At 41.1% G+C, this 23,180-nt stretch overlaps 2 protein-coding genes across 2 annotated transcripts; one reads left to right on the top strand and one right to left on the bottom strand.

The window, feature by feature from the left end:
* The first annotated feature begins 8,600 nt into the window (after nucleotides 1–8,600).
* Nucleotides 8,601–21,082, top strand: LOC147327370 (B-cell receptor CD22-like). The gene is made up of 9 exons (XM_086297523.1): nucleotides 8,601–8,655; nucleotides 8,854–9,159; nucleotides 9,234–9,467; nucleotides 9,564–9,668; nucleotides 9,813–10,025; nucleotides 10,111–10,452; nucleotides 20,244–20,580; nucleotides 20,672–20,729; nucleotides 20,843–21,082. Exons 1-9 carry the CDS (start codon nucleotides 8,601–8,603, stop codon nucleotides 21,080–21,082), a joined length of 1,890 nt encoding a protein of 629 aa, XP_086153649.1.
* LOC147327371 (uncharacterized) lies at nucleotides 12,376–13,811 on the bottom strand. Its single transcript, XM_086297524.1, has 2 exons — nucleotides 13,049–13,811; nucleotides 12,376–12,946 (listed from the first exon to the last, which is right to left on the bottom strand). Exons 1-2 carry the CDS (start codon nucleotides 13,466–13,468, stop codon nucleotides 12,455–12,457), a joined length of 912 nt encoding a protein of 303 aa, XP_086153650.1. The 5' UTR covers nucleotides 13,469–13,811; the 3' UTR covers nucleotides 12,376–12,454.
* Nucleotides 21,083–23,180: the final 2,098 nt, after the last annotated feature.

Below are 23,180 nucleotides of genomic sequence, written 5' to 3'. Positions count from 1 at the left end.
GCCTGTGTCCAGCAGCCTCGCCTCTGTCAGTGCGCCCCAGGGCAGCTGTGGCTACAATGTAGCTTGCTATCGCCAGTGTGTGAATGTGTGTGTGAATGACTGAATGTAGTGTAAAGCGCTTGGGGTCCTATGGACTAGAAAAGCGCTATACAAATGCAGGCCATTTACCTTAGCCTGATGGAAAAACTGTGTTGAGTCATTAAGAGGGATGTGCATAAAAACATGTCTGCAAACTGAAGCAATGCTGTAAAGAAGGGTTGGCCAAAATTCTTCTGCGATGATGCAGTTCCTTATAGGAACTGAAACTAAGATATTTAAAGACTTAGCAGCTCTTGAACTTGAGACACTCTGTCTCTGTCAGGCTCTCTCACACCAAATAAGAGGAAGCCTCAAAACTTTGTCAGATTTAGCTTCATATAAAGGCAAGCAAACCAGTAAATTGTCTGAAATCAGGCGTACTAAAATCCAGGAACTTTTCACTGGACACAAATAAATGTGTTCAGTTCTAATAAATGTTCTATTTTAGGTATTATCACTTTGTACATTATTGTGGATGGAACAGAAGGTAAAAATCTTGATCCCAGACTCAGAGGACTCAGAACTGGTTCATCATCACCATCATCTCAGCTGCACCTAATATATTCTTGATGGTCTGGTTGTATTAAAGGTTCTTTTTATTGCACAGCTTAAGGGAAAATTTCAGTGACTTGGATGCCTTTTGAAACTGCTGGAGTGAGAATGAGGAACGAGACAAAAAGAAAAGAGAAGGAATGCAACAGTCAAATGATGATGTCACAGTCAGTATACATTTCCTCTGTACTCACAAATCACAGAAGAATAAGCTGTATAAAATCTGTATTAATTTATTTTTTAAACTTCCTGGTGACCTTGACTTTGAGGTAAAGCTCACACCTTGACCAGTTACCAGTAAAGAATTCAAACTCATGTTTTTCGTAGATGCACCTGCAGCTAAGTGGTAAAAGGAGCTCAAAGCTTCACTTAAATTTATTCATGAATATCTCGACTGGTTTTAGCAACACTTACTTAAGCTACGCTGCCATCTCCTGGCAAAACTGACTATCACTACCACATCAGTTGAGAGGAAGAACCGTTAAAATCATAACACAAATTTTTAAAAAGTAATGTATATTTACTAAGGTGATAATCAACATTTAAAATTCCCACCAGTAAAAGGCTGAGATTTCTTCTTTGACTCTTATGTCTTTTCTTTTCCCTTTCTTTGATTTTGTGAACTTTATGCTTCGAAGATGAAGATGAATCTTTTGAAAGATGCTCATTAAACTTTTCTGGGTTTCATCTTGTACATCTTAGCTATAAGTGATTATTAAGTAAGGTTAAGTTACTTACTCATTACATATTTAGTAAATTAATAATCTGAATTTATGCTGGATTAATTAATTAATTAATTAACTAATTAATTACTATTACTGTGGTCTCAGAGGTCCATCAGTGGATCTGCACTGATCACATCAACATCTGAGTTCAAGCAGAAAATGGTTCACTGTACACTCGGATGGTTACAAGTAAGTTCAGAGTGAGCTCTCTGTACGTGTAACGCAGAAACGGCCCTAACCAATCTGGCGCCCTAGGCAAGATTTTAGGTGGCGCCCCCCTACATCAGCAGTGTAGTGTAATGTTGTAACAAATAATATTTCTATTAAATAAGCTTTACTTTGCATTTTAATTAACGTGGGATTATTTTTTGTATTTAGAAATAATAGTACCAACTTTTTTTTTTTTCAACATTTGTGGCACTGGCGTGGCGCCCCCTGATGGACGGCGCCCTTAGCATTTGCCTATACGGCCTATGCCACGGGCCGGCCCTGGTGTAACGTACAACATGTCTGAAGAGAAAAACCCAACTTTAACCATCAATGACCTGAGAGAGAGTGATGCAAACACACTTTTACCAAGAGCTGCTCAGCAGTGAGGAAGCAGTCACATACTCCTGTGCTGTCAAAGGCTACAAAGATCTCAGAGCCTCTGAAGTCTCTGTGGGTGAGTCATGATGTTTATGGTTGCTACAAAACAAACAGAATGGGTCATACAGCAAATCATTACAATCAGGATCACTTCTTTGTTTCTAGGTTCCATCACAGCAACCTGCTTTAGTGTGACCTATGCTAAAGGGAAAATATGTTCTTACAGGCAGACATCAGTAGATGAGCCGTGCTCCATCACATATCCCAGAGGTGAAGTTTTCACAAATAAGCAAACATCTTCCACCAAACCTCTAATATATTAGTTTGATCTCATTTTTCTTCAAAAAATATAAAGCTCACATATTACCTTTATTAATACATGTATTAGCAAGCCATATTTAATTACTCCTTTTTCTTAACACCAAACACCAAAAATAAAATTACATACATTATGTCAAAGTGACTCATTAAAACTATATTTATCATCTCAGAAAGCAGAAATTACAAGAATCAACAATTTTCATTTCAAAGCTATTCAACAGACAAGTTCTCCTGTGCTGTAAAAGGCCTTGATTACCTTCTGTATACACGGTGTATATACACACACACACACACACACACACACACACACACACACACACACACACACACACACACACACACACTCTGTGCTAATATTTTCTTGTGCTGCTTGAATCGGCAACAAAGTTCCTTAGCTAGAAGACTCAGAAACAATCTTCTTTTGCCTGTCCGCCCTGTGCATGCCTTATACAAAATGTAGGCATTCACCACCGCCAGGTTCAGCATATTGTAGAAAACCGCTACTGGTCACCTGCGTGTTGCTGCTCTTACAGAATACATGCGTGCCATTTGGTCCAACACGTCTACACCACACTGTAAAAGAAGAGAGAGAGAGTCATGAGTATATGTTTTTTCTATAGGCCTGTATAGCACACATCAGAAAACATTGTAGCACTGATGTAAAATTATACACACATTCGCATACCTTCATGTGGTTATAGTTTCTTATTGCTTTGGGTTTCCTCTTTCTGCCGTCACTGATCGTCACATCTTAGTGCATGGAACTAAGAACACACACAGTCTTGGTTTTTTTAGGTCCATAAATTGTGAAGGAGACACCGCCACTTCTAAGCACTGAAGTGGAGAATTCCTCTCGCTGTGCAGTGTCTTTTGCAATTTGAGGAAGTTCACGGCGGACTTTATTCACCGGCACGGTGAATAAAGTCCACAAAACAACGTTACTTGGCACAAGTAACGTTGTTTTGCGCTGCAGTAGTCTGTGCGACAGCGACAGTGAAGTGAAGGAATTGTCCGTTGTGACGTTTCTCCCATCATCCAAAAACAGCTCCACTAGTTTCATGACCACGTTCTCTGCCAGCCTCTCTTCCTTCTGACGACTGGGGTCCTTTCCCAAGTAGATGCACTGCAGACATATTTGGTCTCCAGATCCGTGGCCATCCAGAACTTGATCCCAAATTTGTCTGGCTTGGTTGCGATATACTGTGTGAATGGACACCGAACCTTGGTAGGGAAAAGCTGTTCATCTATGGTCATGTGTTCTCCTGGAATGAAACTCTTAGCACAGTTCTCATTGAAGCGTGTCCAGATGTCAGAGATTGCCTCAAATTTATCTGTTTTCACCCGTTCTGCCCGCGTGTCCTTGTCATCAAATTGAAGGTGTTGCATAATTAAAATGAATCTATCTCGGGGCATTGTCTCTTTGCTTACTGGCACCAGAAATCTTTCTGACCAGCAATCTAGAATGGCACCAACGGGACACATGATTGCTCTTAGGGTCAGGGTTTTTTTTTTTTTTTTTTAATTTTTGCTATTTTTACAGGAACAGGCAGAGGAGAGAACATGTAAAGCTGGAGTGATCACACATGTCACTCATGTCATTGTATTAGCAACTTGTCATTCTGTTTTCACACATTTTTTTATAAATAAAATGGACTTGTGTTTCCATATATTGTGAATGTGACCAAAAACAAATGTCCATTACAGAGGCCATAAATGAATAGGCTGGTGTGGTGGGGCGTGGTCTGCGGTGCCGTGAAGGGAGGGCGGATGCACCTGCACGGCATCCTTAATCACGCCCGCCTAGTTAAAACACGGGGATTCAGGGGTTTGGGTGTGTTGTGTTGAGATGTACATATCCGAATGATACTCCGTGGTCCCGCCGTGCCTTATTCTCGCCACAGCTGGTTCTCAGGAGGGTGTAGGGTCATATAAAGACAAAATTATACAGAATATATATAACATAATATAATAATATGATATATATAATATATAACTAACCAGACCAATTTGTGGTTTGCAAGGACGAGAGGACCATAGTTGGATAAATGTGTCAATTCTAGCTAACAGCAAGATCAGAAATCAGAAACACAATGAAATCAAGGAGTACCAGGGGCTTAAGGACCAACTGGAGGTAAAGTCCAAATTGTCTTAGTAGTAATAGAAGCATGAGGAGCTGCCACCCCAAATCAGGATGAGTGGCTTCAGCAGATTCCAGGCAGAACATCAAGGGTCTCTGTACAGAAGCGTGCAGTTCTAGGAGCAGTAATGGAAGATACTGCATAGAACAATATACATACACAATACATATGAAGTATTGAAGCTGTTATTTATGTTTTACTGTAAAATTCACTGAAGGCTCTGACTACTTGAAAGTAGACCATGATTTGTTAAAAATTACCTGTAAAAATTCAAATTGTTACGATTTGTTCGAGAAGTGAAACTGATAACCTTAATAAAGAAAAGAAAAACAAAGGCAATAAAGTCTGAAGCCTGAGCGTTTGGCTTACAGGGATCATTTGTATATATGTTAAATTTATTTTTCCAAACTTTGGGCATCCACCACTGTAACTGTATGCAAATGACAGAAAACAAATACAAGTAAAATTGGGTCCTTTTACGTTGTGGGGCCCAATTATTTAAACAAAAATAAAGATCAACCATTTTTTTTTAAATCTGCAACATAAGATAATGAAATAACTACAGATATTTATACCTAACTTATCTTGTCTGTGAACTTGAAAAGAAGTAGGCAGAGAACAATAGAAAATGTTGCTGAGATGAAGAGTTATAATGGTGTCCTCTGGTGGACATGGCCTGAACTGCTAACCAACTTCAAGAAGTCACCCAAAATTGTCTGGATTTATCTTAAAGTTGACACAGCAACAAGTAAAGTACTTATTTTATAAAAGTAATACATGATATATATGACTTTTATATGTTAATTATTTATATATGATAGTGTTTCATGCAGCACAGTAAGACCAAAAAACAAAAACAAAAACAGAGTGAATTTAAAACAAAATTCTTGTCACCAGTGTTTACCTCTATGGTTCAAATCCTATTTTTCCTTCTGGGTGCGGCTAAAAAAGGCTAAAGACTGGCAGACGTTTTGACTGTGGAGCCACACTTAGCAGTGACATTAAACGAACAAGAATACGACAGGACAAGTGACAAGTTAAACCACTACAGGGCTGCAACAATAACATTAATATCACCTCTTCAAAGCCAGAATACAATTCAATCAGACAACTCAAACACTGGTTGCATATGGTTACCCTTAAAGAAAGTAACTAGAGACAGGCTACATAATCATATATATATATATATATATATATATATATATATATATATATATATATATATATATATATATATATATATATATATATAAATCACCAAGCACGCCCCTGCGGGCGGTTTATCCTTCAAGCTCGGGTCCTCTACCAGAGGCCTGGGAGCTTGAGGGTCCTGCGCAGTATCTTAGCTGTTCCCAGGACTGCGCTCTTCTGGACAGAGATCTCCGATGTTGTTCCCGGGATCTGCTGGAGCCACTCGCCTAGCTTGGGAGTCACCGCACCTAGTGCTCCGATTACCACGGGGACCACCGTTACCTTCACCCTCCACATCCTCTCGAGCTCTTCTCTGAGCCCTTGGTATTTCTCCAGCTTCTCGTGTTCCTTCTTCCTGATATTGCTGTCATTCGGAACCGCTACATCGATCACTACGGCCGTCTTCTTCTGTTTGTCTACCACCACTATGTCCGGTTGGTTAGCCACCACCATTTTGTCCGTCTGTATCTGGAAGTCCCACAGGATCTTAGCTCGGTCATTCTCCACCACCCTTGGGGGCATCTCCCATTTTGACCTCGGGATTTCCAGGTTATACTCGGCACAGATGTTCCTGTACACTATGCCGGCCACTTGGTTATGGCGTTCCATGTATGCCTTGCCTGCTAGCATCTTGCACCCTGCTGTTATGTGCTGGATTGTCTCTGGGGCATCTTTACACAGCCTGCACCTGGGGTCTTGCCTGGTGTGATAGACCCCAGCCTCTATGGATCTTGTGCTCAGAGCTTGTTCTTGTGCTGCCTCTGTGCTGTCTTTCAGTCCAGCTTTGTCCAGCCACTGGTAGGATTTCTGGATATCAGCCACCTCCTCTATCTGCCGGTGGTACATACCGTGCAGGGGCCTGTCCTTCCATGATGGTTCCTCGTCTCCCTCCTCTTTCTAATATATATATATATATTAATGAGATCATTAACGAAGAGAGGGAAGGTAGTCAGAACTGAGGGGATTGAACTACCAGAAGGCAACAAGTACTTGGGGATCCCGCAGGCGAATGGGAACCATGAAGAGGCCACTAGAAAAGCTGCAACCACCAAGTACCTGCAGAGGGTCAGGCAAGTCCTGAGGAGTCAGCTGAATGGTAAGAACAAGATCCGGGCCATCAACACGTACGCCCTGCCCGTGATCAGGTACCCTGCTGGGGTAATAGGCTGGCCAAAGGAGGAGATAGAAGCCACTGACATAAAGACAAGAAAGCTCCTTACCATGCATGGAGGGTTTCACCCCAAGTCCAGCACCCTGAGGCTGTACGCTAAGCGGAAGGAAGGGGGCCGGGGACTGGTGAGTGTCAGCACCACAGTCCAGGATGAGACAACGAACATCCAAGAATACATTGGGAAGATGGCCCCAACTGACCGAGTGCTCAGTGAATACCTCAGGCAGCAGAAACCCAAGAAAGAGGAGGGAGACGAGGAACCATCATGGAAGGACAGGCCCCTGCACGGTATGTACCACCGGCAGATAGAGGAGGTGGCTGATATCCAGAAATCCTACCAGTGGCTGGACAAAGCTGGACTGAAAGACAGCACAGAGGCACTAATCATGGCAGCACAAGAACAAGCTCTGAGCACAAGATCCATAGAGGCTGGGGTCTATCACACCAGGCAAGACCCCAGGTGCAGGCTGTGTAAAGATGCCCCAGAGACAATCCAGCACATAACAGCAGGGTGCAAGATGCTAGCAGGCAAGGCATACATGGAACGCCATAACCAAGTGGCCGGCATAGTGTACAGGAACATCTGTGCCGAGTATAACCTGGAAGTCCCGAGGTCAAAATGGGAGATACCCCCAAGGGTGGTGGAGAATGACCGAGCTAAGATCCTGTGGGACTTCCAGATACAGACGGACAAAATGGTGGTGGCTAACCAACCGGACATAGTGGTGGTAGACAAACAGAAGAAGACGGCCGTAGTGATCGATGTAGCGGTTCCGAATGACAGCAATATCAGGAAGAAGGAACACGAGAAGCTGGAGAAATACCAAGGGCTCAGAGAAGAGCTCGAGAGGATGTGGAGGGTGAAGGTAACGGTGGTCCCCGTGGTAATCGGAGCACTAGGTGCGGTGACTCCCAAGCTAGGCGAGTGGCTCCAGCAGATCCCGGGAACAACATCGGAGATCTCTGTCCAGAAGAGCGCAGTCCTGGGAACAGCTAAGATACTGCGCAGGACCCTCAAGCTCCCAGGCCTCTGGTAGAGGACCCGAGCTTGAAGGATAAACCGCCCGCAGGGGCGTGCTGGGTGTTTTATATATATAATATACATGAATCCTGATATAAGAACAGGAGTAACTTTACTTATGAACGACAGGATGAGTTAATACTGTATGATTCATAGATCACGACTTTCAGGTCCAATTAGTTACAGAATATTATTGTGTGATTAACGATAGGAAAGTGAAAATGAGTTTCTGTTAAAAGTGCTTCATAAATAAATGTTTATAGAAATGGAAAATACAATTCAGTCTGTGAGTTCAAACACATTTCAGATATTTTTAATCAATTGTTCCCCATAGCTCATTGTTTCATATTTTTTAAAACAAAATATAGTCACAGTAGATTAAAGTCTGAATCGCTCCAGCTGTGTTTATTACAAATTGTCATACTGAGATATGCTCAGCAGTTTATCACCTCCACACCTTTCTGTTCAACAACTTATATTTAATAAACTGAATATTTAATGCATTCAAAACACAACTGCATGCAGCAAGTAAATAAATTAAAAGCATTATTATTGAGGAATTGAACTGATGTAGATTAAAATAATATTCATGCTACAACAAAGCATTTAAGGATGCAAACGATTCAAAGGAAGAGGAAGCAAGTTTACTTTTAGTTTCAAAGATGCAAGATATGTGAAACCAAAGAATATGAACCAGCAGCCCACCCCTCGCTCTGATAAAGAGTACTGCTTAGTTTGTCTGATGACTCACTTTGTATCTTTTGGTTTGAGCTTTTACTGTCAGCTTTACGCTCAAAGTCTGGACTAAAACAACAATGGAGTTGAGAGATGCTGGTCGTCTGCTTGTGGGTCTCATCTTTTACATTTCAGGTATCAGAGATTATTTATGAGTTCTTATGTAAAAATCGTTAGTTAATATTAACTTAAGAAAAAGATCTTGTAATATTTACAGATGAGGAATTTTAGTTTAGATTAGTTTCTAATGTAAAGTACTGAAAATTATTAAGTAATTAATAACAAAGACATATTAATAAGATAAAAACATTTATTAACTCCCTTCTGTTAAAGATGTTAATGGAGGAGAAACCAGGATCTGTGCTTTCAAAGGTTCATCAGTGGATCTGCACTGCTCACATCAACATCTGACTTCAAGCAGAAAATGGTTCACTATAGACTGGGATGGTTACAAGTTTGTTCAGAGTGAGCTCTCTGTGGATGGACAACGTGTAACATACAACATGTCTGAAGAGAAAATCCCAACTTTAACCATCAATGATCTAAGAGAGAGTGATGCAAATGCTTACTGCTGTATGAAGACTGCAGACAGTGCAGGAAACTGTTGGCTAAACAGAATTACTCTCCAAGTAGTTACAGGTACAGTGACTTTTACTTATTACTTACTTTCCAAATGACATCATTGTATAAGTTGTTCTCCATCATCCTCTCAGAGCTGCAGGTAAAGGTGATTCCTGCCACAGAGGGACAGACAGTAACACTGATGTGCAGCAGCAGCTGTCCTCTGACTGAAAAGCCTGCAGCCTACATCTGGTACAAGAACAGAGAGTTTCTCTATGAGGACTGGTCTCCCTGGTACCAAGAGCTGCTCAGCAGTGAGGAAGCAGTCACATACTCCTGTGCTGTCAAAGGCTACGAGGATCTCAGAGCCCCTCAAGTCTCTGTGGGTGAGTCATGATGTTTATAGTCCCTACAAACCCTTCAGCAAAAAACTGTAAAAATAACCTCAGTAAAAATATTAAATCTCATTTCTTTTTGTCCAGATTCCATCACACAGACATGCTTCAGTGTCACTTATGCTTATGGAAACATGTGTTCTTATAATCAGACATCAGTGGATGAGCCGTGCTCCATCACATACCCTAGAGGTGAAGTTTCCACAAACAAATTGTATAAACACTTCTCCAAACCTTTATATCATATTCGTTTAAACTGCACAATTATGTGACTTAAATGAGCCGCATGATTATATCTAAATAGTGACGAGAAGTGTATTTATCTTCAATCGACAGAGGTTTATGTTCAGAGAGCTTCTTCCACCTTGGGATTTGTCACACTGACCTGTAACAACAGCTGTAATCTGACTGACCATCAAGCTGTCTACATGTGGTATCACAACAAAATAAACTATCATGAGAATCAACATTTTTCAACTCATAACTCTTCAACAGACACATTCTCTTGTGGAGTTAAAGGTCACACACATCTTCAATCTAAAAAAGTTTGTAAGTGTCAAATCTGTTTTTCTTTTCAACTAATAATGAAACACAGACCAATCAAACAACATTAAATCTTCCATCTATATGTCAGGTGTTCAGGATAAAAACTGCTGGAGAGTGAATTATGTCAGCAGGAGAATCTGTGCTCTGGAAGGATCTTCAGTGAACATCACAAGTGAATACTCACATCCTGATAACATGAAGCCAGAGTTTAAATGTTGGAGTAAAAACTGGAGGAAAGATAAAGTGGAAGTTGAAGAGCTGATTGAGGCTGCAGGTGGTGTGGAGTATCAGGACAACATGAAGAACCAACACATCCTGACCATCAACAACCTGAAGAAGAATGACTCAGGAGGATACACATTCAGATTCAACAAAGATCATGAAGGATGGACACAGTCTGATTTGCCTGGAGTCTTTTTGATTGTCACAGGTAAATCTAAACTCCTCAGTCAGCAGACTTTACTCATTAATATTTCAATATGAGCAGTAGCGCTAGAACTATTCAGATCTTTCTCGGTTATATAACAATGTTAAAATATTCCCTTACAATGAAAAGTTTGTTCTTAATTAAAAGCATGTAAATGCTATGAAAAATAACTATAGTTAAAATATCAAAAGTAAAAACTGGCATTTTGCTTGATTTAATATAATAGTTTTAAAATTATATACAAATGAGTTTTTCGACAAAGAAATAATTTTTGTAACAACTTTCATCTTCAATTGAGGCATTTTAATAAAAGAATTACTTAAACGGTTCAGGAAATACAATCATATTTATACGGTCCCCCATTTTCAGAGGCTCAAAAGGGAACTGGATATCTGATAGCAAGATACATTAAGCAAAGAAAGATCCGGAGTTTATTTCAAGTATTTCATGTTTATTTACTAAAATGTTCTGGAAAAATGAAATATTTGGACAAATGAATCAAGATTCATTTGTACCAGAATGATGGCCAAATGCCTCAAATGCAATAGTGTTTCACAGTCCCACTGGATAAGGTATCATGGGCTGGTTGTGTTGTGCCCTTAAACAGGGGAAATAGTGAGGAGAGGTGAAAGAACGGCACAGACACGCAGCTCTCACTCTCACTCGTCTGTATTGAGTTTCAGAAGCAATACAACCAAAACAATATTCTTATGGATGCACTCAGTCTCAGGACAACTGTATCCAAACTAAGTCACTATTGTTCGCTGCATTAGCTGATGAGAATACTTTAGATAACATGAACTGTAGCATTAGACAAAAACATATTTTTAACTCGCACATGTTAGCTGACACAGTCACTAACTTTCCACAGCAATGAAATAATACTTTAAGTACTGCATGTCTTTCAGTAGTTAACTTATACAGATCGTAACAGAAAAATCTTCACACAATATGGCGGAGTAATAGCGAAAACTAGCATACGCAGCAACAGAGATTAACTGGAACTTCTCAGCAAAATAGTCTGCAATTCACATCTTCCGCTACAATGAACAATGATAACAATGTAATAATCAACAGTAACACACATTTATATAGATTTGTGCATGACAGTTACCTTAAACAGGGGAAATAGTGAGGAGAGGTGAAAGAAAGGCACAGACACGCAGCTCTCACTCTCACTCGTCTGTATTGAGTGAAGGAGGAAGCGCGCGAACCCACCTACTGGAGCCCTGAGGCATTAACAATGGATCGATGCACAATCAACCCAGGCAAAACTTTCACTACTTATCTCCCTCTATATTCCCACTGCATATTCTATTCGAAAACAGTCAAAGCAACAAATAAAACATTAATAAGGGCATGACATGAAATGTAAGGAACAGAGATGTACAACTTCAAAACTAATCAAATTTATGATCCACCACATACTCCCCCTCAGAATAGATGTTGTCCTCAACATCCAAATGTTTAACATTTAGCACAAACGTGGAGTTATGACCATTAATATCGCCAAAACCACATACAATAAACCATTGCATACTATAACTGTTTCTTGTACCTTATATGTACTCTACAAAAATAGTTTCACAAGCTGGAACTCTTTTCATACATTCTTTAGTGTGGGTTATTACCCAAAGTCTTTCAGTGTTCTCATACAGTCTGTATGAATTACAGTGTCCATGCAGTTACATTAACACAGTCTGCTGCTGGCTTGTGAACAAAGTCCTTTTAGTGCAGCTTGTCAAAGCAGTCACTCTCTCCTTTGACAAATGTCCATGAGAGTGATACAAGTGGCCTTAGCCATGTGGTGTGCTTTGGATGTGTCTGTTAAGCTGCAGGCACAATATGAATCAGTTCAACGTCCAAAAGTCACTTTGAATATGAATTCTGTGTTAAACAGTCCATTTCCATGCGGTTGGTGTGGAGTGTAAGTACATTGTCTCTGTTCAGTAATGTGTTTCGTGTGTGATCACAATGTTTCTTTTCACTCAAGTCCATACAGTTATCAGTGGCAGTATGCCTGAACAGTCCGTGGAACCATGAAGTGTGTATGATGTGATGGTGTTCTCAGGTTATAACAAGCTGGTGAACCAAGCCGATCATATGTGAAGATCTTTGGTGGCTTGCGCTCTCTACTCGGTCGCTGATGCTCTTGCTCACAGGTCCTGCTGTGTTTGTCTGGAACAGGTGCAGGAACAGGTTCCTCCACTGATGGTTCCTCGACATAATTTTCCTCTTGGTCGGGTGGTTGTTCACATTGGTTCAGTACTTCATGTTCATTCTCTGTCTCAGATGACATGTTTTCCACTGTTTGAAGGTGTTTGGCTGGTTCATCAGTGCTCATAGGATTCAGTGTCTCAGGATAAAGTGGCTCAAATGGCTGCTGAGATGACACTGGATAGTACTCATCATCGTCATCCTCTTCCTCAGCTTGTTCCACTTCCTCACTTGTCTCCACGGCTCTTTTCCTTGTTCGTGGTCGCACTTCAGTTTCAACAGGCAGATGGTCACATGGCAGAAGAAGATTGCGATGCAATATCCTTGATCTCCCTTTTGCTTTCTCAGGTCTGAGTTCATAAACTGGGATATCTCTGCTGACCTGACGAACGACTGTGTGAACCACATCATCCCAGTGGTTCCTCAGCTTGCCTGGACCTCCTCGAGGTGTCATGTTCCTTATTAAAACACGATCACCTGGCTGTAATACTGAGCTCTTCACCTTGCTGTCATAATGTCTTTTACTTCTTACAGCTGCTTTATGAGCATTTTCTCTCGTGATCTCATATGCTTCTTCCATGCCTTGTTTCCATTTTACCATGTAGTCATGATGATTGCCATCTCCTTGTTCTGAGGTCAAGCTGAACAGCATGTCGATTGGCAATCGTGGGGAGCGTCCGTATAACAAGTAAAAAGGGGAAAATCCAGTTACCTCGCTGCGGGTACAATTATAGGCATAAATCAGTTTGTTAAGCGAGTTCTTCCAGTTAGTTTTCTGACTCTCTGAGAGTGTTTTCAGCATCTGGAGTAGTGTCCTATTAAACCGCTCCACTTGTCCATTCCCTTGGGGATGGTAGGGAGTAGTCCTGGACCCAGCAACTCCACAGTAGTTTTTCAGTTGTGCAAACAGATGATTTTCAAATTCAGCACCTTGATCATGATGTATTCGTGCTGGAAAGCCAAATCTTAAAGCATAGTCATTAAAGATTTTGTCTGCAGCCGTTTTACCTGATTTGGAAGTTGTGGCATACGCTTGGGCGAAGCGTGTGAAATGGTCAATGACTACAAGGATGTATTCATAACCCCCTTTGCACTTGTCAAGGTGCAGGAAATCAATTGAGACAAGTTCAAATGGGTGAGTAGTGACAATATTAGTCAGTGGTGCCCTGCTCTCATGACACGGCTTCTTCTGTTTTATGCAAACACACCTTCTGGTCACATAATCCTCTACTTCCCGTTGCATATAGGGCCAGTAAACCTGGTCCCGTATCAGTGACAATGTTCTCTCTACACCTTGATGGCCCATTTCATCATGTAGCTCCTTTAGTACAGTACTTTTGTGTATTTCTGGTAAGACCAACTGTTTTCTGTTTGCTGCTTTTCTGTGCAAGATCCCATTCTCATCCATCTCCAATTTGTCCCACTCCCTCAGGAGACATATGACCTGTGGGCTGAGTTTTCTTAGTTCTGAACGTGATGGTTTTTCCTGTGTTAGTTTACACTGAGTTACAGGTCCAATAGTCGGATCACTTCTCTGGTCCTGTTTGATCTGGCCTTTTGTCAGTGGAATGATGGAAACATCTGTGGCCATGGCTGAACACCTGACTGAGACACCCATGGACCATGACACATTGGAGTCATCCTGCCTTTCCACTGCCTGTGTGGTTGCTCCAATTACATCGTATGCCATTTCCTCTGTGCATTCATTCATAAACGTTTCCATGTCTACCGGCATCCTGGAGAGGCTGTCTGCATCCACATTTTCTTTACCAGGGCAATATTTAATTGTGAAGTGAAAATCTGCCAGTTCTGCTACCCATCGACACCCTGTTGCATTCAGTTTGGCAGTGGACAGTACATAGGTAAGTGGATTATTGTCGATGTACACGGTAAAGAATGGTGCATAATATAGGTAATCACGGAATTTTTCTGTGATAGCCCACTTGAGAGCAAGAAACTCTAACTTGCCTGAATGCAGATGGTAATTCTTCTCAGCTGCAGTTAAAGTGCGGGAACCATAAGCAATCACACGAAGCTTTCCATTCTGCTTTTGGTACAACACAGCACCTAATCCCTGGTTTGACGCATCAGTGTGAAGGGTGAATGGCTGTGAAAATTCTGGAAAGCCTAGAACAGGGGGCTGAGTTAGACAGTCTATCAGCTGCTCTAGTGCTAACTGGTGCATGTCGGTCCACTCAATAGGTGTACTCGAAGGGACACTACACCTGTTTCGCTTTGTTTGCCACTTTAATCTTGTGTTTCGCTGGGTTTCAGCATCTGCAGGTCCCTTGAGCAAGTCATACAGAGGATTTGCAATTCTGGCAAAATCCTTGATGTATTGTCTGTAATAACTTAGTAGGCCCAACATTGCTCTTAGTTCACCAACAGTACCTGGCCGTTTGTTTTTCAAAGCTGTTACAGCAGCAGTTTCTGCGGAGTCTATCCTGCTTCCCTCTGCTGACACAATCCTGCCAAGGTACCTCACTTCTGTCCTAAACAGGTCACACTTCCTTGGTTTGAGTTTGATTCCGTACTCCCTGAGTCGGCGCAGCACTTTCCTGACATCCTCAACATGATCCTCAAACGTTCTGCTAAAGACAAGGACATCATCGAGGTAAGGTACACATATTTCATCCCTTAGCCCTTCTAAGCACTCCTCCATGCAGCGTTGAAATGCTGCCGGAGCGTTCATCAGTCCAAATGGGATTCTGACCCACTCATACAGGCCCCAGGGGGTCACAAAAGCTGTTAGGTGTTTACTGTCTTTGCCCATGAACCCCTGGTGGTATGCTTTACCCTGGTCCAGTAGAGAAAAGAGAGTGTTGCCACCTAGGTTGTCCATGATGTCTTGTACTCTGGGAATGGGGTGGCGGTCTGGGTGAGTCTTCCTATTCAGTTCTCGGTAGTCAATACACAAGCACAGTGTACCGTCTTTTTTTCTTACACAGACTACCGGAGAGGAGTAAGATGAGTTAGATTTTTCCACCCACCCCTGAGCTATTAGGTCCTGTAGGTAGTTTTTCATTTCCTGATACAAGGGTTTTGGTACAGAGAGATAAGTCCGTGCAACTGGCTCATTATCTTTCAACGAAATGTTCATTTGCAAGTTTTCAACACAGCCTATGTCATCATCAGATTTAGAGAATGACTCTGACTCTTCTCTTAACATCTGACTAACAGCTTGTCTCTGGTGGTCATTCAGGTGAGTCAAGTCGACAGGTGGGTCCCATTGTTCACTTTTAGGTGTGTTCTCACCTGAGCTCTTAGCTTGGATGGGACGGACTGATGCAGTAGGGAGGCAGTCAGTTTTGAATACATTAGCAGGATATATTGATGCAACAGACTGCACAGTTCCAATAACAGTCCTACTTGGCAGTATGATGTCATGGCTAGTGGGATTTTGTACACTAATGACAATTTTTGGTGTCATACCAGTCTTTACTAAAACAAGGGTATCACAGAACTCGAGTCCTTCAGGTCACTGTGGGTTCTCATGAGGCTCGAAGATCAGGGTTCTATCTTCTTTGAAAGGTGGGGCTTGCACTCGACACTCGATTTGGATGGAGCTGTGTTTAGGCACTTCAACTCTCTCATTTGTTGTTCTTACACTGTGCTCACATGGCTGTCCCACTGTCACTGCATTAACAAAAGCTCTTGCGCTACTCTTTCTGAGGTGAGGAAAAGCTACTTTTACTGTTTTCACGAGTTTCTCTTTATTCTTATTGTTTGTCTTATCCTGTACTCTGTTTGCAACTAGGTGTGAAATCACATTGAAGCCAATTATGGGGCATGACTGTTGGTTGCCTTTTAACACTAACACAGGTATTAGCAGATCTTTATCATTAGCAGCAAGTCTGAAGCTTACCTCGAGCCAACCAATATATGGTATTTCCGTCCCATTGGCTGCTTCAAGTTGCAGTGGTTCAAGTGGGTCTACTAGTTCTGCTATATCTCTTAGTTGGACATCAGGCAAATGGGTCTGTTTCCAGGCTGCATCTACAGCACAAATTTGTGAACCTGTGTCCCAAAGTGCCTGGATTCTTTGGTTGTGCAGAAAACACTGAATGAGACATTTCTCTCCTACAAGCTCTTTTACAGTAGGCATCTTCACTGGATTACTTCTTTTCCTACACTTTGGTTTGCAACTTGACTGTGTTTCCTGTTTCTTAATAGATGAACATGTATGTGGCTTACAGTACCTTCTGTGCACAGACCAGTGTGTCTCTTGACAGTCTTTTGAGCAGTACAATGTTATTTTATAAACAGAACAACATTTTAACTTCATACTCTCTTCCTTTCCCTCACAGTTAGCACAACATTGGGACTTTTCAATGCTGTCGGTTGCCCCATGTCCCGTGGGAGCAACCTCCCTTAGTTTAAAGGGCTCCCTTTATCTGATTTGGTCAGTCTAGGTGCTTTACAACCTGCATGGAAATGCTCACTACTCCCACACCTAAAACAATGCTGGCAATATGCCTCACCTGCCTGCACACATGCAAAACATCTGGGACGGTTACTTGGTGAGGGATAATATCGCTGTGGTGCGAATCTTTGTTGAAACTGTGCTGTCCCATGCACATGCCCAGGTCCATGTGCTGGGTGGTATTCCTGTGCTGCTGCAGGAGGGTGCTGGTGGTAAAATGGCATGCAGTTTTGTTCAGCCTTAATGGGGAAAGGCTGCTGAGGTGCTGGGGTTGTCTTTTGAATGGTTTCTCTGATTTGGGAAACTTCAGCCCTCAAGTCTTTCAGCAGCACCATGTCAGCACGCATTTCCTTTATTTCTGTTAGAAGATCAGGGGGTAGAGGGGCTGGTTTCTCTTGAGCTGTGCTTCTCTTTCCCACTGGGGAATCATTAGACTGGACAGTATTTACAGCTGTTACTCGTGATGGAGCGGCATGTTTCTTTTTGTCCTGTCTTTCCTTTTCATTTGCGACTGCAATATTTACCTTCTCGAGCAACAACTCATCTGAAGTATTTGTTTGCAGGAGGTAAGGTTGCAGGTCACTTTTAATATTGTCATTCTGAAGACCAGTCAGGACAGTATGCATAAAAAGGCTCTGGACTAGTGCTGGATCATACTTTAGACTGGACTCAACTTCCTGAGAAGCAAACAGGATTTTCTGTCTCAAGTCCATTGTCCTGATCAAGAAATTTTGGGGTGTCTCTTTACTACTCTGAACCTCAGAGGTAAGTTGTTTGTATAACTCTGTGGCACCTTTCTCCTGGTAATGAGACCTGAGGATTCTCCTAAGAGCAGGTAATGTGAGGTTTTCTTTTCCTTCAAGATAACTCCTTAGCTGCAAGCCTGGCGTGATAGCACGAATTACAGCATCAGTGATTTCTGATTCTGGGTAGCCTCTATTGAGCCCGCTTTCAATTTGTCTGGCCAGACTGGAGAATGTCAGCCTGTCTTTTTGCCCCGGCTCTCCTATTTGGCCTGATATCTTAAAATCTTTGCGCCACATGGAACTGTTTGGTGCTGTTGGAACAATGTTTCTCACTGGGGTGCGAGGACTTAAGGCAGGATTCATGCTATTCCTCATCAAGTCATGCATTTCACCCTCTTTTTGTTGTAAGAGCAGTCTTAATGTCTCTATCTCCTCCTGGCTACTTTCCTGGTCCTGAACAGCTGGATCCACTGTTTCATTCACACCTTGTTTTTTATCCATTTGTATGTCACTTATAATGTCCTGGACATTAAGAAGTTCTGACATACCTTCGTCCTCTCGGGTAGCCAGCTCGGTGCGTTCAAGGTGCTTAACTAAATGCGAGACTAGCTGACTGCGCGTTCTATTAATCACAAACTCTTTTCCTGGTCCTGAGATTTGAAGTACATCACATAATTTAGTCAGCTGCTCTAAAGTCAGTTGATACAATGTTCCTTTAATCTCCAGCTGTAGCTTTTCTAATTCAGACTCCATGTTGTCAGAGGAGTTAGCACAAGCAGTCAGTTGAGAAATGATCAGACTTAATTGGCTTTTACTGCCCCCTAGTGGCCACTTTTTCACTTCAGGATACAGATACCAACGTAGGTCTAGCGATGTCTCTGCTGCTTTACTATGCTCCTTTCTGATACCTGGGTCATCTGGGGGGGATGATCAACGAGAGGATTTCTCTTACAGGTCAGGGATGGTCCTCGAATCAATCATCCCAGCGGTGCCTCCAAATGTTGTGCCCTTAAACAGGGGAAACAGTGAGGAGAGGTGAAAGAAAGGCACAGACACGCAGCTCTCACTCTCACTCGTCTGTATTGAGTTTCAGAAGCAATACAACCAAAACAATATTCTTATGGATGCACTCAGTCTCAGGACAACTGTATCCAAACTAAGTCACTATTGTTCGCTGCATTAGCTGATGAGAATACTTTAGATAACATGAACTGTAGCATTAGACAAAAACATCTTTTTAACTCGCACATGTTAGCTGACACAGTCACTAACTTTCCACAGCAATGAAATAATACTTTAAGTACTGCATGTCTTTCAGTAGTTAACTTATACAGATAGTAACAGAAAAATCTTCACATGATATGGTGGAGTAATAGCGAAAACTAGCATACGCAGCAACAGAGATTAACTGGAACTTCTCAGCAAAATAGTCTGCAATTCACATCTTCCGCTACAATGAACAATGATAACAATGTAATAATCAACAGTAACACACATTTATATAGATTTGTGCATGACAGTTACCTTAAACAGGGGAAATAGTGAGGAGAGGTGAAAGAAAGGCACAGACACGCAGCTCTCACTCTCACTCGTCTGTATTGAGTGAAGGAGGAAGCGCGCGAACCCACCTACTGGAGCCCTGAGGCATTAACAATGGATCGATGCACAATCAACCCAGGCAAAACTTTCACTACTTATCTCCCTCTATATTCCCACTGCATATTCTATTCGAAAACAGTCAAAGCAACAAATAAAACATTAATAAGGGCATGACATGAAATGTAAGGAACAGAGATGTACAACTTCAAAACTAATCAAATTTATGATCCACCACAGTTGCATGGCAGGCAGAGACACAAATACTCACTAACAGAGACGCACACTCAACATGAGGAACCAGCAACGTGACAAGGAACACTGGGAAGCTGGGAAAAACAAGGCACATGTGAAATAAGTCAGACTAATGACAAGGGAAGCAAAACTGAACACAACACAAGAGACTACCAAAATAAAACAGGAACATAACACTGAGACTGAAACACAAATTTAACAGGCCAAAGTAAACACAAAGATAAAACTGAGTAAATATGGGCAACAACAGAAACACAGACATAGGAGGACAGGAAAAACCTGAGAATAACTAACAACGAAATCTTAAACACACATTTAGAATGACACCCTAACCTAAGAAAATATAATATTTAAACTGAAAACTACTCAAAGTCAAATAAATGTTTTATTATTTAACTGAATATGAGGACTGGAGGGTCTGCCTGCAGTCAGGCCTCAATTAAAACTCATGTTTTGTGAGTAATTCATGTTGCGATTTGGAAGAGTTTCATGTCTTGCCTTAATACTATTATTATTACTATTATTATTATTGTTGTTGTTAAATGTTCGTCTTTCAGAGCTGAGAGTGAAGATGAGTCCTTCTGCAGTGGTGACAGAGGGTCAGAGAGTCACACTGACCTGCAGCACCAGATGTCCTCTGACTGACAACACAAACTACATTTGGTACTTGAACAGTCGACCTCTGACCGCAAGCGAGAACCAGAACAAACACCTGATCCTAGACCCAGTCAGGAGGGAGGATGCAGGAAGCTACTCCTGTGCTGTGAAAACCAACAAAGATATCAGCTCTGCTCCAAAGACTCTCACTGTCCAAAGTATCACAGGAACATGGACAATTGGAGTTTCTGTAATAGTTCTGGTTTCAATACTTCTCCTTTTCTTCTTTTTGATTAGGTACGCAACACGGTGTTTGATTCAAAGTGACAACATTTTATCTCTGGCATGAACTCACTTATTTTTTCTGTTTATTACTTTCAATAATCAGAAAAAAGAGGACTACGAGTCAGTCTTCCACAAACGAAACATCAAACAACATAGTGGAGGTAAAGATTACTGTAGAGTTGGAAAACACATTTTCATACTGAATGATCTTTCTTACAGAGTCAAAGGAGTCAAATCTTTAAGTGAATTATGATGTATCGCTTTTTGTTCTTAGCTAAATCCTGATCCTGTGCGTGAAGACATCTTAGGTGAGCCACAGGTGGAGGATGAAGTCCTCTACAGCAAAGTCTACTTCTTTAAAAACCACACAGATCCTCTTTTGTCTACCATAGAGCCACTTCAGCCAAGAGAAGAGCAGCATGCTGATTACACTGTGGTGAAGTATAGAAATAACACGAGCTCTGATGAAGAATCTGTTGTCCTTTCAACAGAAACAGACCCCACATGGTGTTGAACAAGCCTTTTAACACATCTCTGCAACTGTCATTTAAAATTTTGTGCATCACACTTGAATCTTCATTTTACCTTTTTGCTGTGTTCGACAAAATTAGATTAGGCAGTTCGATGGGCTTCACATGTTACTCATATGAATGGAATAATTCATGATCATGTAAATATTATGCTCATGTATTTTTATTTTTATTCTATTTTAGCAGGTCACGTGCCTTTTGTCTCCCTTTTCTAACCGTGAGAGCAATTACACACAAAGAAAGGTTGTTCACTATAATCCAAGAACAAAGGGATACAACAACTGTAGTGTTTGCTGTGGGGATGACCCTTGTGTGCATGTGCTATTATAGCAGAAGACACTGAAATGCGGGAATGTCACTGCATTATAGCCTTGATTTTGTCACAGTGCAGAATATTTAAGTCCAAGTTGTTACTCTTATTTATTTCGTAACAACTGGAAACCTTGTTATGTCTTTTTCAGAACTGTACATTTAACCATTTCATTGCTGTTAGTAATTTTTATTTCATTGACGGTTTGTTCTTATATCATTATATCACTGGTGAATTTTGCCACTTAGCGCTGCCCTTTGTCACTTTTATATATGTATAAACATATGATGTGTTTTTGTGTATATATGTAAACCTTGTTGAAAATTTGGATTTACAAAGTATGACAATTACAAATACAGATATCAGTGTCACAGTATAAAGACAAATAACCTGATTTAGAAATTATTTTATTTGTGGCAACAAGCAGAGATAAAAGGCTTTTCATCTGTAAACTCCTCACCCAGCCCCCACACTTGCATGTGCATTGCTGCGATTGCAATCAGTTTCTAGCAGAGAGTCTTTTTGCGTGCTAACTCAAAGATAATAACAGGGTTCAGTGGAAAATATTACTGAAAACATAACCTGCAAGCGCCATCTGCAGAGACTGCTGCTGAGATCATGAGCTGTGATAATGGCAGCCTACGGTGGACAGACCACAAACTGCTAAAGAGCAGAACAAGCTAGACTGGTGCTTAATAATGGTGATGTTTTCCAAATGGTCACTATTATTATTAATATTATTGTTATTATTATTATTTTAACAGGCTGTAAACATGCCTTGTAAAAATGTTTGTATTTTAAGCATTTTAACTCTTGTGCCATTTTTTATTGCACTCCATCAGGTTTGAGCAGGAGAGTTTTAGAAAAAGTAATGAATACATACAGCATACATATATATACATAAATGTAGAGGAATAATATCAATACTTAGAACAGTCATTGAGACTGAAAGTTACCTGAACATCTAAAATATTCAGCACAAGACAACTAAGCCCCATTGTTCTTCCTGCAGACAGCAAAAGAACCACAGAGGAAGGACATTCATGTTTACTCTCTTTTCTTTTTGTCCTTGCCTGTCCTGCCCGGCAATCAGAATTATTGTCTGAAGCCCAAGAAAAAGCCCAGCAGATTTATGTTCCCAAGTTGACCAAGTTCCGCTTTTGCTGTCCTGGTCCACTTGATAGTAATAGTTTTTATAGATAGATAGATAAAATAGAGGATTTTTTATTATGAGTTATTACAATCAGAACAGATAGGACGGGGAGAGGAAAGAGAAAGAAAAAGGAAAGAGAAGTTTGGAAGACAGTTAACAGAAGGAGAGGAGAGATAGAGAGAGAAAAGACACTGAAAATCTGCTGAAAAAAAATGAGCAAAAAAAAACAACAGCAGGGAAACCACAGCAACAACCAACATATGCAAAAGTAACAGTAAATAATAAATATTAAATGTTACTGAGCAGCATAGAGTACTAATAATGCATTATGTGTTTAGAGGCAGCAGCCGACCAAGATACTGTGCATCTGTGATTACCTGTTTGTACACCTCTGTGTGTAAGAGCTCTTGTGTTCATAAGATTTCTCCATCTAAATGTCTAATAGTAGGTGTAGGGAGCCATATGCCCCCAGGACATGAAGCAGGAATGGAAGAGACCCAGACCCCCAGACATCCAGTGCTTTCTATGCCTGCTGAACATAAAACAGTCATGTTAGTCCTTCTGTTTTTCCATCCATTATGACCTAGATGAAATTTATTCAAGAAAAAAAACAAGACAT

This window comes from Aulonocara sp. 'chitande type north' Nkhata Bay, linkage group LG6 (assembly GCF_057382095.1).
Source record: "Aulonocara sp. 'chitande type north' Nkhata Bay isolate Kocher_YH1m ecotype deep benthic linkage group LG6, A_spYH_male_GT1.1, whole genome shotgun sequence".
NCBI classification, from domain to species: domain Eukaryota; kingdom Metazoa; phylum Chordata; class Actinopteri; order Cichliformes; family Cichlidae; genus Aulonocara; species Aulonocara sp. 'chitande type north' Nkhata Bay.
The sequence above is the reverse complement of the archived record's forward strand: the minus strand, read 5'-3'. Positions and strand labels throughout refer to the sequence as shown.